General features: G+C 43.9%; 1 protein-coding gene across 1 annotated transcript in view; it reads right to left on the reverse strand.

Annotated features, from left to right (window-relative positions):
- The window catches only part of LY75 (lymphocyte antigen 75), a 50,447-nt gene extending 41,507 nt beyond the window's left edge, over positions 1-8,940 (reverse strand). The window contains exons 1-6 of the mRNA XM_086465297.1: positions 8,856-8,940; positions 6,216-6,590; positions 5,043-5,216; positions 4,606-4,770; positions 3,898-4,008; positions 18-158 (exon numbers count right to left, since the gene is read on the reverse strand). Coding sequence (XP_086321423.1) covers positions 18-158; positions 3,898-4,008; positions 4,606-4,770; positions 5,043-5,216; positions 6,216-6,590; positions 8,856-8,940 — 1,051 coding nt within the window. The remainder of the gene's footprint in view (positions 1-17; positions 159-3,897; positions 4,009-4,605; positions 4,771-5,042; positions 5,217-6,215; positions 6,591-8,855) is intronic.
- Between the last annotated feature and the right edge of the window lie 9,813 nt (positions 8,941-18,753).

Raw genomic sequence — 18,753 nt, forward strand, 5'->3', positions numbered from 1 at the left:
AATGCAATCTGTCCTACCTGGGAGGCTTGGAACTTCATTGAGTGACTTCTTGCAAATATATGGAAGTGGAGTCCCACAATGGTAACTCTGCCACTGACCTGAGGCAGCATTCATCACCACACAGCTAGCCCCATCCAGCGGAGACAAACCTTGCATATCTATAGATAGGAACAAATAAAAATAGAAGAGCACAACTTATCACACAGTGCCTGCTTCTTTTTTTCTATTGCTTTTCAATACAAGAACAACACGACTTTGAATAGTACAGCACCTTGTATTTGAAGAACATAACTTCTTTGAATGAAGGCACCTGTCTTACCATAGGTCCCACAGAAAGTTTTTTGTAAAAGAGAAAGTTTCAGAATCAAGGAATCTGGACTTCGTTTCCAATGTTTAATCATAGAATCAGGAGGAATGTTCTATTTACAATACAACAAACTCTTGGCGAGCACTTTCCCAGACTACAAATATCTCAGGGGAGAACTGATTTTGCAGCCCTCAGTTTCCTTTGGCAACCCCTTTCCAGCCCCACTCCAAACACAGCTCTGCGCTTCCTCTCAACTCTAACCATAACCCTTACCTTAACAGAAACCTGAGACAAGGCCCCAAATTTAAAAATATTACAGTCTTTTCTGCTGTCCACAGCTTCTCTCAGAGTCCCTTTCCAGTGGCACTTTCTGGTTTCCTCTTTCTCTGAGCCCCAGTGGAAACGCGAGCTGTCCCATACACAGAGCACCCCAGCTCCTCCTGCACTGGTTGGTTCAGTCTCATGCAGAAAAGGCTCAGGGTGGATCTTAGTTCTTTACGGGAGAGCACAGCGGAAACAGGGACAGGCTCTTGTCAGAGGTGTACAGTGAAAGGCCAAGAAGTACTGGGCACAACTTGCAGCTAGTAGATAGCAGTAAGTTATTTTTCAGGAAAGGGGTAGACATCAGTATGCCCTCCATGACTGCAGACTAAATTACGCCACTGTAACTCAGGATGGTCTAGTCTCTAGCTCTGCATTACAGTCCTACAGTGTCACCCATAGTCCCAGAAGAAGGTGCAGCCAGTAGTACAAGCAGCAGAAAAGTCCTTAACATTTCTAAAACAATGACCACATTTGGAAAATCTCACAGAAATTCCTCAGTAAAGCTTTCAAACAAGTACCAGAAATAACTTCTTATTTTTTCTTATTTCTTATCTTTTCACAGAATTGATGTTGCAGCAGTTTCTATTCCAGAAACTCAAGGAAAAAAGTGTGTTCCACTTTAAAAAGGTCAAATTCAGCTTCAATGATGGAAACATATTAGCTTCAGTATTCCTGATTATTATTGCTCCAGGATTCTCATATATACACATCCATGGCACATTTCTGAGAACATTACAAATACATGCTGAAAATTCCAAACAAACAAGATTCTCACCAATTCTACTAGGAACTTGTGAGTAATTATAAAAGGTTTTTCAAAGGTTTTATACTTCTTTCATCTTCACCTCAAAACAAATTTAAGCAACTCTGAAGTTTAAAAACACAAGTTCGGCTTCTAAGTAGTATCAGTCCTTGCATATACATCAATAACTGTAATACTTGAGGGAAGTCAATGCCATTCTGTCAGTTAGAGGAAAAATTTAGCAGCTAGAGAAGCTGTAGATTCTTTACTAAAATGGATCTCAAAGATACCATTCAAATTTTACCTTTTCAGAGATTTATTAACCTAATCATCCATAAATACAGAACGAGTGCACAAAGATTCACTGGCTAGGATAAAAGTCATCTCCGTCATGGAAAATCTCTCCATTATTTATCAGAAGTCCTGGTCAACAGGGGAGGCCTCATGACTGGAGGCTTAACAATGTGACACCCATCTACAAGAAGGGCCAGAAGGAGGATCCAGGGAACTACAGGCTTGTCAGCCTGACCTCGGTTCACACGGCAGGTGCAGGACAACCAGGGACTCAGGCCCAGCCAGCATAGGTTCATGAAGGGCAGGTCCTTCTTAACCAAACGGATCTCCTTCTATGACCAGGTGACCCACCTAGACAACGAGGGGATGGCTGTGGTCATCTACCTGGCACCTCCTTTGACACTGTCTCCCACAGCATTCTCCTAAGAAAGCTGGCGGCTCATGGCCTAGGCTGGTGCACACTAAGCTGGGTTAAAAACTGGCTGGATGGCCAAGCACAGAGAGTGGTGGTGAATGGAGTTAAATCCAGCTGGTGGCTGGTCACAGGCAGTGCCTCCCAGGGCTCAGTATTGGGACTGGTCTTGTTTAACATCTTTATCGATGATCTGGATGAGGGCATTGAGTGCTCCCTCAGTAAGTTTGCAGATGACACTAAATTGGGTGGGAGTGTTGGTCTGCTCGAGGGCAGGAAGGCCCTACGGAAGGCTCTGGACAGGCTGGATCGATGTGCTGAGGCCAACTGTAGGAGGTTTAACAAGGCCAAGTGTTGGGTCCTGCACTTGGGTCACAACAACCCCTTGCAGCGCTACAGGCTAGGGGAGGAGTGGCTGGAAAGCTGCCTGGCAGAAAAGGACCTGGGGGTGCTGGTTGACAGCCGGCTGAACATGGGCCAGCAGTGTGCCCAGCATCCTGGCCTGTATCAGAAATAGCGTGGCCAGCAGTAGTAGGGAAATGATCATGCCCCTGTATTTGGCACTGGTGAGGCTGCACCTCGAATACTGTGTGCAGTTTTGGGCTCCTCACTACTAGAAAGACACTGAGGTGCTGAAGCGTGTCCAGAGAAGGGCAACAAAGCTGATGAAGGGTCTACAAGTGTTATGAGGAATGGCTGAGGGAACTGGGGCTGTTTAGTCTGGAGGAGGCTGAGGGGAGACCTTATCAGTCTCTGAAACTACCTGAAAGGAGATTGCAGTGAGGTGGGGGTCTGTCTCTTCTGCCAAGTAACAAGTGATAGGACAAGAGGAAATGGCCTCAAGTTGCACCAGGGGAGGTTTAGATTGGACATTAGGAAAAATTTCTTCACTGAAAGAGTGGTCAAACATCAGAACAGGCTGCCCCAGGAAGTGGTGGAGCCACTGTCCCTGGAGGTGTTCAAAAAAATGTGCAGATGTGGCACTTTGGGACAGTGGGTACAGTGGTCTTAGGTCAATGGTTGGACTTGATGATCTCAGAGGTCTAGTCCAACCTTATGACTGTATGAAAAGATGCTTCTGAACTTCTAACAGAAATAGAACAATGATTGTTTTGATGAAGTCCGATAGAGAAGGGTGTCCTGGTTTTGGCTAGGGTAGAGTTAATTTTCCTCCTAGTAGCTGGTATGGGGCTGTGTTTTGGACTTGTACTGGAAACAGTGTTGATAATTCAGGGATGTTTTTGTTACTGCTGAGCAGTGCTTATGCACAGTCAAGGCCCTTTCTGCTTCTCACACTACCCTGCCAGAGAGTAGGCTGGAGCTGCAGAAGAAGCTGGGAGGGGACACAGCTGGGACAGCTGACCCCAACTGACCAAAGGGATATTCCAGACTATAGGACATCATGCTTAGCATATAATGCTGGGGGAAGTAGGAGGAAGTGCGGGGATGCTCAGAGTGATGGCGTTTGTCAGCCCAAGTAACCGTTACGTGTGACAGAGCCCTGCTTTCCTGAAGACGGCTGAACACCTGCCTGCTGATGGGAAGTGGTGAACAAATTCCTTGTTTTGCTTTGCTGGTGTCTGTGGCTTTTGCTTTACTCGTTAAACTGCCTTTAGCCCAACTCACACACTTTCTCACTTTTACACTTCCAATTCTCTCCCCCATCTCACTGCGGGGTGAGAGTGAGTGGCTGCAGGGCCTTAGTTGCTGGCTGGGGCTAAACCACACAAAGGGTTATAAAAAAAAAAAAAAAAAAAAAGACAAGCAAATACTAGTTACTGTTGTGAATATTGTTAATACCAACAGAAACATCATTACCTGGATGCCAGTTGAGAAAATTCAAAGGCTTGTGATCTGACCACTGCCAACCTCCAGAAACATCCAGTTGATTTAAGCCAATCCAAAAGATCTCAGCGATGTCATCCTTAGCTGCAGATACATTCATTTTTTATTTTTTTAAGAAAGCAATTAGTATAAAATGCTCATCCTTTATTTGGCTCCTTTAATTAAAAATATGATCTGAAAGGGCATGCATTTGAGGAAAGAAAGATTGCTACTAAAATCAGACATGCAAAATTTCTTGAACCGATGAAGAATTCACTCACACAAGTCTTCCCTCCCAATGACTTCAGATATTTGTCCCTTGGTTTTATGTTCCCAAAGGCACACTAATAATTCCTCCAGGGAAAGCCTGAACACCAGTGAAGAACATTTCATAACAAGAGGGTAACATGCTGCTAAAACACCAACTGCCACTCTGGCCTGTATTTGAGATTTTGGGTACATTCCTTATTATAAATCTGGATAACAGTTAACTACTATAATGAAATCACACAGATATATTTTAAAAATCTTCTCAAGTGAGATTAGCAGCTGATTTTTGCTACACAAATGAAAGCACCAATGCATTTTAAGTACAATCAAGTTTTAACCCAGAATTTTAAGACTGAAACTAAAATGCTGTCTTCATTTTATGTTAATTTGTCAAGATCTCCTGATAACTCATATGTGCATAATTACACCTACCTTTTATGTAACTTAATTCAGATGCATCTTGGATGCTAAGTAAATCTCCTCCTTGCCTTTGACATGAAATAAAAGCTTCCTTCCAAGAAAGAGCAGACTGCGTATTAAATTGGTAGCAACTTTCAGACCCTGGATCACGTTCCCAGATATCATGACAACCATCCTCTGTTTAAAGGAAGAAGGTACTTGTAAGTCCAACCATATTGAAGTATCACGAAAGTTTCAAAAGAAAAATTACAATACTGAAGGTCTATCGATTTTTATATCGGTAATCACATGCACTGCTGAGTAAGTGTGAGCCGATTGTCCTGTCAGCGCTGCAATAGAGAAAGGACCAGCTTTTACTCAGCTTAAGAACAACGTGCTACACCAAGGTGGAGCCATACATATGTGAAGTGACAACACTTTTAGGATGTCTATTTAGAAACCAAACGTGCCTGGTTGTAAGCAGATTCCCCATTTTCCATCGTGAGTATAATCTTCAGATGTGGCGCACCATTTCCCACCCGTATGCATTTCATCCTGAATGCAGTCATGATGCCATGTCTTATTATACAGAAAGGGGAACTCACAGGGTTTTCCATAGGAGTTCCCATCTCTGGTATAGACCTCTGCAGGAAAAAAAAAAAAAAAAAAAATTAAAGAAATAGATACAAGCTGTTTTAGGGGAGCAAAGGACAGCAAATCAATGTTACTGCTTGTAGAGACATAGATAACTTAAAAGCATGCAAACTGCACTCGTGGCCCTAAAGCGCCATATCTTGGTGTTACAGACAGTATACAGCAATGCCAGAACTGAAAGAAATGAGAGGAAAATATTTTTCTCTACTTTTTTCTTCAGAATGGAGCATAACATAGCAGAAATTTGTTTCCTCCTTCCTGGTAAGTTAAGGATAAATATCCTGTCCTGTTGAAATCCAGGTGGTTTGCACAGAGTACTACAGAACAGGGCTCTGGGAATCAACACATACAGGACAAGGAAAACACTTAAAACTGGAGCCTACTGGGCTCTTCAGACTGGCCACTTTGAACAACTCAAATACAAAGAAAATTCTGCTTTTAAATATGGTAAAGCACATTTCCACCACTTCGTCCAGCAAGCACGAGATTTCAGCTGAGACTGGCTTCCATGGCAAGTGGACAGACTACCAGACCAAAGCATACGGATGGTTCCTGACAGTCCAACAGGCTGCGAGCTAGCAGCATGCACTGAATTTGACTGTACAGCCTACCAGCAAAGAAAATATCTTCAAACCCTGCTAACAGCAAAATCCTCATCACTGTGAAGAGGACAGTGACAGTTCTGACAGAAGGTGGTTGATATCTCATAATTAAAAAGGCTCTCACTAAAATATGGGGTGAGGGATTTAAACATACTAAGAAAGCCACTCAATAACACAACATCTGCAGTTGTGCATATTTATTTTTTATTAAAACAGTTAAAAGTTTCATACTTCAATACCAGGATCTCTCTACAGCAAAACATTCTATCGCTTTACTGATTTACTTTTCCTATGATTAATTTTAAGAATTTTTGGCATAGACATAGAGCAAAAAGCCCTTAACAACAACAACAAAACATCCTCAAAAAAAACCCTGTGCAAACTTACCATGGTAAGGATACCGACATATATCATCAAAGGAACTGTTGCTTCTCCACTGATCTGTTGCATTTATGCTTGCAGTTACATAGGTACTCTTGATAGTCACTTTGTACTGAGATGCACCAAGGATGGAAGCATCAGCACACCGCCACCACAGCATCAGTTCCGAGTTACAATCAACCATTTTCAGGCGAGACAGTGATTTGGTAAATATATCAAGTCCCAGGCACTGCTTGGACCCCAAATGAAAGAGGCGATTCTGGGACACCCATTTCCATAAAGCTTCACTTGTCTCCCTGCAGTCATCTATCACTATCCGTGAGTTTTTAACTTGTATGCACTTGTTCAGTGTGTCATGGCGAATGGTAAAAGCATGATTGCCTGTATAAGAACAAACAAATAGGCACATATGGGTACAATTCAGTATCACTTTCACAGCAAGTTAATTTTTAAAATTGTAATCACATTCCGAGACATGCTACCAGAAAAGTACTGCAACTGCTGTTCGTACATTATGCTGTCTCTTTCGTTTGAGTCCTGCTCTTTAGTAAGTATTCTTTACTTCTGGGGGAAAAAGGATCTCTTTTAAAGTTATTATAAAATTAGGGGAGATAAAATAAGGCTATTTTCCAAGTCCAATCCTATCAATGAGAATTCTGCCTGAAACACATACAGATTGGATCAATCCCTGATTAATTTGCAAGCTTACTGGGTAAGGAATCTTATCCTCACGCCTATCTGCAGATGCAGTAACAAACAGCAGGTACCATAAAATACAATTAATAATAATCTTCACTTTGTAAGCACTTTTTTTTTTTTAACTGTGTATCATGTGGGATACATAGCATGACAGGCTCATACGTGAACCAGTTTGTGGGTGCAACTGCAGTATTACTAAAATAACTGGAACTACTTTTGGGAGAGAGTTTTAGAATGAATATGCCACCAAAGATGCCACGCAACAACTAGAAGTATCATTTCCAAAGTGATGCAGGAACCCTAGTTTCATTTTCAGTTCTGACATAACTCGTCATTAAAAAAAAAAAAAAAAAAGGCAAAGCAAGTATGCAATTTGAAAAAGATATGAATCACCCTACTGATAGAAGCTGACACCTCTGCCAGCACAACATCATCTCTATGACAAGTGGAAGTACATTTAAACTAACCAAGAAAAAATGTCGTAAAACTATTTCTATGCCACAATAAAGCTGACCCCACAGTATAAAACTTTCACTAACCAGGCTGAAATGGACCTTGGCTGTCCCAGACCCACAAGGCTATTACACTGCTGTTTAAATAAGGAATCTGCTGAGTAGTGTTTTGTATTTAATAGTAATGCACCGTTAATCACATTCCTACTGCGTTTTTTGAATATGACTTAAAAATAGGTTTGGCTGAACAGCAAGGAAAATATTCAGTGATATCATGCAGGGAATTTTACCGCTATTCCCCATATACTCGTGAACTTTCCACTGCGTAAGTGCCAAGCAGTATCTAAATAGTACTGAACTGGTCAAACTGTGAAGAAGAATCTCGTAAGTCAGCCACCTACTGCAGTGACTTTTTCTAAAAATTGCCTTTCAACCAACCATCTCTTTCACCCTCTCTATTAACTAAACAAGAAATTTTCACAAACAATCGTGCTTTTGTAGCATCTGGGCTTTTTCAGCACTATCTGCTTTTTGCCTTTCGTTCTCCCCTCCAGACTTTCTTCTTTCCAATTTCTTAAAACATGTTCTCTGCTTTTTCTCCAATCTTCCCTTTCCTCCTTCTTTCACTTCTCCTCACACAATCATTCTGGCATGAAGAAGAAAACCACTTCTTAAACTTTCCCGAAAAAAACTGCCGATATTGTCCCACCAAATCCCCCTGTACAGCAATTTGTTAGTACTGGTGCTCAATTACTCCAGTTCAATGCTCTGGCTGTGAGGTTTTACCTGACACCTTTAGCTGCAAAACTGAGCCCGTCACTGTCAAAGGATATAAAAATATGTGAGGTGCAATTACTTAGAAGGAGCTGAGCTTGTTTCCCAGCAGCTCTCACCAAGCTAGCGGCTTTGGCTTACAAGAAATTGCTCAACGCAAAACTTTTCCACCTGCTTTCTGAAAGTCGGGGTAAACCTCCTTCCTCCTTCTCTGCGCACAACGCAGCGAATAAAAACGACGGCGCGACGCCAGGCAGAGTGGACCTGCCCGAGTTCGGGTGCTTCCTCCCCTCGGGGTGCCGGGCCCAAGGCCCGCCGCCCGCCTCCCTCCTGCCGCTCCGCTCCGCACCGCTCCGCGCCGCCGGCCCGGAGGCGGCCGCCGGCCCCGCGGGCACGGGTAAGGCGGCACCCGGGGGCGGCGGGGCAGCGGCTGGTTTCGCGACGCCGCCGGCGAAGCGCACGGCGCGGGAGGGAAGCTTGGGGGTGGGTGTTTTCCTCCTGTTTTCGTTCCTCCTTGGAAGTTTCCCACGTTGTTTCCGCGCAGTTGGACTTTGCCACCCAGCGCAACTCGGAGGTGCGGAGAACCGCCCGGGTGGCAGGCCCGTCTCCGCGCCGCCTTCCCCCCTCAGGCGCCCGGAAAACGGCCTTCCGCGCCCCTCGCTCCGCAGCGCACCCGCGCAGCGCAGCCCCTCCGCCCTCGCAAGGTGGGCGCTCGGCTTACCTGAGGGGGCCCCGAGGGCCGCGCAGCAGGCGAGGAGCCAGGCGAGGCCGCAGGCGGCCAGGCAGAGCCCCGCCGCCCGCGCCATCCTTCCGCGGCGCGTAGGCTGCGCGGAGCGGCCGCGCTGCCGGGCTCGCTCTGCCGGAGCGTCGCGCCCGCCGCCGGCTGGCCGGGACTGCGAGCGGCCGCCCGGATTGGCCCGCCGCGGGGAGCGTCACCTGTTGCCAGGAGAAGAGCGACGCCGGGTTTGCGGCGAGGTGTGGGGCGGGGCCGGGGCGTGAGGGGAAGGGCCGGGGCGTGAGGGGAAGGGCCGGGGCGTGAGGGGAAGGGCCGGGGCGTGAGGGGAAGGGCCGGCGGGAGCGGGTTTACAGCTGAGGGGAGCGAAGGGGAAGGGGAGTCGCAAGAGGAAAAAGGAAAGATGAGCAAAACATGGGGGAAATGAGGGGGAAATGAGGAGAGGGGAGGAAAAAAAAGAGGAAAAGTGAAGGAAAAAAAGGAAGGAGGAAAAAATTGAGGAAAACCCTAGGAAAAATGGAGAAAAAATAGAAAAGCAGACCTAATAATCACGTGATAATTAAAGTTAAAGCGAAAAAAAGGTTTTAGAAGTTCCGTTGGGCAAGGAAGGGAAAGTGTAAGTGCCAAAAGTGAAGAAAAGGCAGAAAGTGAAGAGCGTATAAACCAAAATTAATAAATAATAGCAGACACTGAGATGAAATACTTAAAAATGGGTTAAAACATACATTTCTAAATGTCACCCTGTGATACTCACCCCTCTCTGGCCACATGCCGGCCAGGCCTGCCGCGACGCCATCCCGGGCAGGGCAGCACCAGGCCAGGGGACTGGCGGCTGTCCCCGCAGGGCACGGGCCAGGGGTCACTGCCCCGCCGGGCGGCAGCCGAGGGGGTCTGGTGTCACCGCAGGGTCCCTCTGTGCTGCAGCAGCACTTGCACCAGGGAGCAGCTGGGGCCCCACGACCCTCACCACCATGTCTGGGACCCCCACAGCCAGGCCTCAAAGCCCTCCCTCCCTCCCTATTACAGACCCGCCTCTGCATGGACCTTTGCAAAGCTGAAGAGGGAACAGAAGAGGCCGAGCAGCCTTGCCATACTTTCTAAGAGTTTTCTGGTAGCTAGCAGCTAAAATTGTGATTGTTTGACCTGTTTCTGCCAGGGAAGGGGGAGGAGGGGATGAGATTGGGAGCAGTTGACATAACTGTTGCTGAGAAAATGATGATGCTGGCTACAGGAAGTTACAGAAACCAAAAATAAAAACACAAAGACACAGAGAACCTGTTGGCCTGAAGGAGGGAAATAGAAAGAAAACTGACAGAAACTATGTAAAATAAAATTGTGTCTTTTATAGCTGCGCGTTGGGTGGTTCAGCACCGACCTGGAAAGGCTATATAGCTCAAACCCCAGCTGTGCAAGAAAGCACTTGCAAAGTCACAAGAAAAAAAATTTGGCTAGGAAAAATCTATTTTGATTAGACTTGGAGGAGCAGTTGTTCAGGGAAAGAAATATTAGATTTTCACAGAGATGGGAAGTGCAGTCTGTTTTATGCATTTCAGATCTGCCCATCTTGTAGGAATCTGGACACCCGGGGAATGCGGGAGTTGAGGGTGTGCCGGGCTAGGAACTGGGCAGAAAGACAGTGAACAAAACCAGGCATCTGTAAGTGAGCAAATGTTCTCTCCTGCTGGAAACCGCAGAGCAAAACCTGGCTGCCAAGTCTGGAGCTATTTGAAAAATCAGAAATCAGGTTCAGGCAGAGAGAGAGGTCCGTAGCTGCAGAAAATTGAAGCTGTGCTACCAGAAACGGTTCATTTTATGGAAAAGCAAAGCTTTAAAGTCTCCGCACAGAGAGTGGGAGGCAGAAATTCCCCACTGGTGAGCCTGATACAAAAGCAAGCTATTGAAACTAAAATTAAATACACGGTGGGATGGTGTGTCTCTTTTTAAATAAAACATCGTAACAAGAAGCAGTAGGTGTGAACCCTGCATCCCCATGAACTTTTCCGAATGCATGCTATTTTCAGTGTCATAATAGACTGTCCCAGTTTTGGTATGGAGAGTAGTAAAGAGTTTAACTTGGAAACTAGGAGCGTGCAGTGCATATTTACTGAACACACACCAGCAACTCTGAAATTAACAGCATCCTATTTACCGAACGTGTATCAGCAATGTGTGGAGGTTCTTTTAAGGTAACTTAACATACATGACATATGCACTCCAATTTGCACTTCCAATTTGAGGTCCTTTCTCGTTTATCGCTTTATAAATTACTATGCTGGCTAACACAGGATCAGGCCCTGATCCTGACTCAAAAATGAAAGAATGCCCCAGGACAGGAAAGATCACAGTTTGCACTCGTGCCTCTTAGTTTCAGTTTCGTGTGCCTGTGCGTGCCCTGCACTTAAGCTCTGTCATACGTTAAAGTAAGAGGAGATACACAGCGTACAGCCCTGGGGAGCCCACCAAAATGCACCCCTTCCCTCTGCCTCCAGCAAGCGGCAGACTGGTAAGAGTACATAGACTCACACCTGTACAACTGTTTGGTTAAAGTGCTTTATGCACAAAACAAGAAGTCAGTGCTTTGATGACGGAAGTTTAAAAAATAGGAAGTTATTGAAAATCACATGTAAACAGTAGTTTTACTGAGTTTTATAAAAAAAAAAGCCTGAACACAAATACTTTTTTTTTGGTTTGTTGTTTCTTTCCTTTTTTTTCTCTTCTACTAAGATGAAATAAGTTGCAGTACAATGTTTTGTGGTCTGTGGAAATGATCAATTAAAAGCTCATATGCAAATTGTGGTGGTTAACACTTCAGTGGGTTTGCAGAGTATCTCTGTGGCCAACCAAATTTTGTGTGCTCTGATGCCGTGCAGTCCCCTGCTAAGTCAGTCAGTCTGCCTGGCAGCCACTGCAGGGCAGAACCCACCATGACAACACCAATCTGTGTAGGATGCACAGGCCGGTGCTACAGGAATTAGAAGGATCTGGGCACTGGAAAATGTCCTTTGATAATTTCGTATCCCAAGAGCTCAACCAGAAATCCACACCACCTACTCAGAAAAGCCAGCCTCCATGTTCATTACAAGACTGCCAGTTGCAACCAGTAACTTCCAGGCTGCCGGCTCCTCACCTGAGTAGAGCCAACGTGCTTCTGTTTCCTTAAAGAGCTGGTGCATATCAGCATTTATACAACCAGTGTCTGTTTCTGGTACTAGTTCTGCGTAACACTGCTAACATGCAGTTGGAGAGTAGAACTTGGAAAGCCGTCTCACTCCTCTCCCCACTGTGCTACAGTGTCTTTCTCATTCCCAAAAAGGTGAAAAATTCCCACACATCTCTTTCCAACGGAGCTAGCTTTTAAAGCCGTATCTCAAACAGCCTTTTCTCTGCTGAATTTGCTGATCCTCTGACCTAAGCAATCTCTCCTGTGGAAGACGCTTGGCCTCCTCTTGTCACTCATGTTTTAATCATGCCAGATTTAAAAAAGAAGGATTAAAAATATTTCCTTGAGGTAGATGGCTGTAAAGGGAGGGATCACTCTGCAAACAAAAACTAACGAACCAACTAGTCCTTTGGAAAGAACAGTGCAGGAAAAGATGAAAATCAGTGTACGCAATTAGAGTTCCACCTGTGGAACTCTAATACAGTTTTCCATTAATTGAAAAAGTGGGTTTGTACCAAAGCTTATCAAAATTATAACAATGCCAAAGCCTACTTCTTAAAGGATTCATCCAGGCTTTATCAATGAGGCTTCTGCATTTAATGTGAGCTGAGCAGCAGCATTACTCACAGCATAATCGGCGAACAATTTCTGTGTTGCGAATCATGTCCCCATGAATACCTACAGCTCATTGCCGAGCAGCACTAATAACAGAGCAAGCTTCAACCATGCCTACAGAGATAACCAAGCACAGAATTTCAGATACAGGAGGGACCTGGCCACAGAGCTGACAGTGATGCACAGCAGCCTTTTCTCTTGCTTCCAAGTAGATTACTTTGCCTTTCTCATCAAAAAAGCCTTTCGAGATGCTGACATCATGATGAAGAGCCTTGTATTTCTAGCAGGAGTCTTTCTTGCTCATCAACAGATAATGTCTTTGTTTTTATGCCCATATGTTTAGAACAATAGCATTACCCGCAGAGAGCAGTCAACACCCATCTGTCCGTAGATCTCCACCCCATCTCTCTTCTGCTCACCACATGAAATAGATACTCTGCATGAACAACCTTCCTCCCTCTTACAATCAACACATTGTAATCCAGTTTTTCTGGCTAGGTTGAGTGCATCCACATGCCACTGAGCACAAAGGGAATGCTGGAAAAGGGTTTGCTAACTCCAGCATCTCCCAAGAGTGGGAAAAGGCTCTGGAGATGGTAATTTCTGCTCTTCTCTGCTCCTCCCAGCAGTGACTTTGAAGCTGTGACATCTGAACAGCGAACACTAGTTTATTACTTTTTCCACTTTGCAACATTGGTGCTTGCAATACACAAGCCCTTATAGGAAAAAACCAAACCAAACCCAAGCAACCAAAACAAACAAAAGAACCAACAGCCAAACATACGAGGGCTTACAAGAGCTGCAGGAGCAGAGTTATTTCCTGAGGCAGAGGACTTTCTCTGAGAAAGTCATGGTGCCCACAAAGCAGCCAGCAGACAAAAGATTTCAGTCCTAACTCGACTTTGCTGCTAAGTTTAATACCAGAACATGGCTCTGGTTTGACTAAAGTGCCTGCTAACCATTTAAAATATCAGCCCTGGACGTGTTTAAAGATCGTTTAACTGGACCATTGCAACATTTACAATAAGCGTGGCTAACAGCCAAATGATTCTTTTTTGACATATACACAAATTCGGTTTGATAGAGTTAATCCCATCCATGGCCATGAAAAAAAAATCACTAAAACTCAAAGGGGAGATGACAAGCATCCAGCAACTGATTTGGATACAGAAAGACTGTATCCAGAGAGGTCTTGAAGCAATAACTTTGATTTGGTTTTGCTCTAACTCCACCTGAATGGTCTTTTCTTCATGGACACTTACTTTATTTACTGGCTTGCTTTTTTAACTAGATATTGAGAACTTAGTTATTTTTAAACATTAAAGAATATTTCACTCTTAGCAAAAAGGGAACAGAAAGGAAAATAGGTTTTCTCTGCTGTTGCTTTAGATTTTCTGTTTCAGTGACAGCAGCCTAACCTTTTAGCTCATTATGAAACTGTCGTATTCCACGGTAAACTTAAGATGAAATCACATCCCCTTTCAGATGAATTTTTATGTATTTCTTACATCTCTTTAACAACCTCTATATGAATCTTTGGCATGAGTTCCAAGATTTTGAGGTTTTCATTGCATTTGAAGGGTTTATTATTGTTAGGGATCCTTACATTTGACTCTCTTAACGTGTCATCATTCATAATAAATAAGCTAGATGTTATGATAGCATTTTAGAGCCTGTTCTGTTTCTCCCACTGCACAGAAACATGGTAGGCAACTTCCAGAAATAATAAAAGTAATGGCAAACCTTTATTCTAATACAAACCTCCTTTTTTTTTTACTCAAATGTGACAGTGCCAACTTCTGTAGCGCTGCCTCCGGCTCTGTCCTGCTGTGTATTCAAACTCAGATTAGGAAAGGCCTACCGAAATACTAGAAACAGTTTGAGAAATAGACAAAGAAAAGAGTGTGGACCCATTCGCTCTGCATCTTTGTCTGTTGATAGCAGGCAATGTCTTTCTGTCGGTGTTGGTTTGACTTTGACTCCTGGGATCTCTTCATGCTCTTGGGAAAACAACAAAATAATACAAGCAGTACTTTAACGTTCGTAAAGTTAGTGGTAAATGATACTCTTTTGTAGCACTTTAAAAAAGGGTCTCTGACACCTGTGCTGTGCAATTTTAATGGAAATTATGCCTCAGTGTAGTAGCTCTGCTGGCAGTGTTAATACGCTCAGTCTCCTCAAAAGCTGTTTTCTGTTGTCACAGTGCCAGTGTAGGATTATTACTCAAATTATTATTGTGGGAGCTGGCAACTCATATGATATTTTGTACCATATTACATTTGTTGCAAAAAATGTAGTTTAGAGGAATGGTTTAAAAGAACATCAGTTATAATTTGGGAAATTTTTTTAAGCAAATACAAATTAATTCCGGTGGAAAAGCTTTTAAATTTAAATTAAAAAGGTTTCTTTTTTTCTTCTTCAAACATGCAAAGCAGATCAGCTCCCTAGAAGTCCTGGGGAAGACCCTGTGGTTTTGGGTCTCACATGATGTTCTGGAGGCAAAATTCAGCTTGTTGAAGGGAAGATGAAGACAAGACCCTCTCCAAAAGGCCCCCACTGCCTTATGTGTGACCAGAAAGGGGCAAACTTTCCACATGCAGCTGAGAGGATGGTATAAAGAGCAAAATTTCAGATTGATCTGGGCTGAGGAACACTTCTGAGATAAGAAGAGCCTGTGTAGAAAGGGTGGACTCATGGGGGACTAAACTGCTGGCATTTAAAGGTTGTGATTGATTAAGCTACAAATTGAAGAGCAGCAGGTGTAGGGAACAGACAGTTCAGTATGCCATCAGCAAAGGCTTAGAAATTGTGCCCTTCTGAGTGCAGGAGAGGCCAGAGAGCAGAAATAAGGAGCAGAAAGCAAACAGAGTGTCTTTCAAATGGGAGATGAAGAAGGAAACAACACTGCAACAACACATACTTTTACACAAATGCTAAAAATGCAATTAATAAATTGAGAGAAAGCAAATGCTTAGTCTTATGCAAAGACAATGACATGCTAGACACATGCAGGACATTGCAGCCCCAGAACATAAAATATACAGAAGAGTAACCTCTGCTGGTGATGGGGTAATGAAATTCACTAGTGAGATCTTATAATCAAATCAAATGAACAAAGCAGGGACCCAGCAGGTGACACAGAATCCACATGGACCGAAATGCCACACGTACTTCCTAAAGGAGTGTGGATAAGAAATAACAGATCTACTAATGGACCTACCTTTCTCTTCAAGCTTTCTCTGTGCTTGGAGACTGGAGGGTGACAATGTGACGCCAGTCTCTAAAAGAAATTCCAGAGGGCAAAAGAGGGGACAGGATGGACAATACTAAAGGCTGACAAGCCTAACGTCAGTGCCAGGAAAAGCAGTAGAAACTGCGATAAAAGACAGAATTCGTGTGCACCTGGATAAATATGATCTGTTTGGGCAGTGCCAACATATCTTCCCTAAATGTATTTATCTAGGCCTCTAGACAGTTTTTTGATGAGGTCAGCAAGCATGCAGACAAGAGTCATCTGGCTGATATGGTCCGCCGGTAATTTCTTGATCTGGATGAAAGCTCCTACTGGGTGAACAAATCAGCAGGCACTCCTAACTGGAACTTGCTGTTCACATTTTTCTATTGATTTGAGGGGGTTTTGTTGTAAAGTGGTTATTTGTACCTTACTCTTATTATTTCTGAAAGTGAGACTGAAATAGCTTTTGTTATTACCCACAGCTTACATGAAGCTGGGACTTGAACAAGAACTACCTGTCTGTGACTCAACACTCACACAACTGGAGATAAAGTTTGTGGGTGGACAGTGCATACAAATGAGTTTACAGAACTTCTCTCTGTGCTTGACACCATTGGTAGATCAGGGAGAGACTATGAGAGTATTGCCATCAGCTTTTCATCGGTGCACAAGTACTGCGGGTGAGCTGGTTTCATGTGCTTGACACAGAATATATGAGGGAGAATGCGGAAGATAAAGATAATACAGAACAGCGTAGATTCCCCATGACTCAGATCCGCAGTGCTCTGCACATGCACTAACCATTAATAAGCTTCTAGATAAAACCTCAGAGAAGATTTTAAGCTATAAAGCCTTCAGGATTTGGTCACTTCAGAGATCAGCTCTGTGTATGACATACTGCCGTTGTAGAGATCATCAGTCGTGTCCAAGCTGAGCCTGTTCCTGGGTTTGATTTTGAGCCCACTCTCTTTCCTTTGCTGAGGCTGTCTCTTTATGGTGTCTTATAGAAAGCTTACTTTACAACACTGCATGAGTACCTCCACCTGTATTTTTAAATGAAAAAAAAAAAAGAAAAAAGAAAAAGGATAGTAATACTACGTAATCGCTAAAATAGCTAAACAGTACTATTACCACTTTTTGGTTTGCATATGTCTTTGTCTCAATATTCCTAAATAAATCACAAAATTCTTTTAAAAAATGGAGACTGAACAAAAGGTTATAGTAGTGAAAAAAATGCAACTGCATGTAGAGTTCTAGTTAGCAATCTATTTAATTCATCCCTAGTTAAATAGACCTATATCTTTAAGAAGTACATCTACATTTCTTTTTTGGGTGCAATAATATGCCTGTAATACCAAAACATCAATTTTTGCATGTATTCTGTTAAACAGCAGCACTTCACTCTGTGAAGTCCCTAAGTTTCTTAAGGTTTGTGTGTATTTCACAGTGCTGAAACAGTTTGGCCATGCAGAATAACCTGGGGCTGGATCTATCATAGGTAGTATTTAAATGCCCCAGTAGGAACCCGTGGCCCATATTTAGGTCCCATGGGCATGTACAAACTTTGGAAACATCAGAAATCTCTTTACAACCAGTGAACCTGGAAGAAATACTCAGATGTTGTTGAAATGAATCCAAGCAACTAAATCAAAGAATCACAGGGTCTCTAGAGATCACCTAGTGCAACCTGCTGCTTAGAGCAGGATCAGCTGGAGCAGGTTGCCCAGGGCTGTGTCCAGTTGCATTTTGAATATCTGTACGGATGGAGACTCCACAACCTCTCTGGGCAATCTGCTCCAGTGTTTGACTGCCACCACAGTAAAAAAATCCTTCTCTTCTGTTTAAAAATAATTTACTGTATGTCAGTTGGTGCCTGTTGCCTCTTATCCCTTCACTGAATGCCACTGAGAAGAGCCTGGCTCCGTCTTCTCTACTCTTCCCAACTTCAGGTGTTTAGATACATTGATAAGATCTCCCTGAGCCTTCTCTCCTCCAGCTCTCAGCCACTCCTCATATGACAAATGCTCCAGCCCCTTCATCATCTTTGTGGCTCTTTGCTGGATTTGCCACAGTAAATCTGTATCTTTCCTGCACTGGGAACTCCAGAACCGGATCCAGCACTCCAGATGTGTCTCACCAGTGCTGAGTAGGGGGAAACAATCACCTGCCTCAACCTGCCAGCCATGCTCCTGCTAATGCAGTCCAGGATACCGTTGGGCACCTTTGCCACAAGGGCAAATTGCTGGCTCGTGTTCAAGCTGGTGTCCACCAGGACTCCCTGGTCCTTTTTTGTAAAGCTACTTCCCAGCCAGTCAGTGCCCAGCCCCTAGTAATGTGTGGGGACATTACTCAACAGATGCAGGATTTGGCATTTCCCTTTGTTAAACTCCATCAGATTCCTCTTGGCTGATCTCTCCAGCTTATCAAGATCCCTCTGAATGGCAGCACAACCATCTGGTGTATCAGCCACTTCTCCCAGTCTTCAACTCTCTGCAAACTTGTTGAGGGTGCACTCTGTCCCATCATCTGGGATCATTAATGAGGATGTTAAACAGTACTGGCCCCAGGAGTACACCATTAGTGACTGGCCTCCAGCTGGACTTTGTGCCACTTATTATAATCTTTTGAGCCTGGCATTTCAGCCAATTTTCAATCCACCTCACTGTCCACTTGTCTAGTCAGCAGTTTGTTAATGAAGATACTATGACAGCCAGTGATGAAAGCCTTGCTAAAGTTAAGATGGTGGACATCTTCTGCCTCTCCTTGTCCACCAAGCTAGTAATTTCATCATAGAAGGCTATCAGGCTGGTCAAGCATGATTTTCCCTTCATAAATCCATACTGATTACACCAAATCACCTTCATGTCCTTAATATA

The sequence above is a fragment of the Leptosomus discolor genome, chromosome 5, assembly GCF_034619465.1.
Source record: "Leptosomus discolor isolate bLepDis1 chromosome 5, bLepDis1.hap2, whole genome shotgun sequence".
In the NCBI taxonomy this organism is placed as follows: domain Eukaryota; kingdom Metazoa; phylum Chordata; class Aves; order Leptosomiformes; family Leptosomidae; genus Leptosomus; species Leptosomus discolor.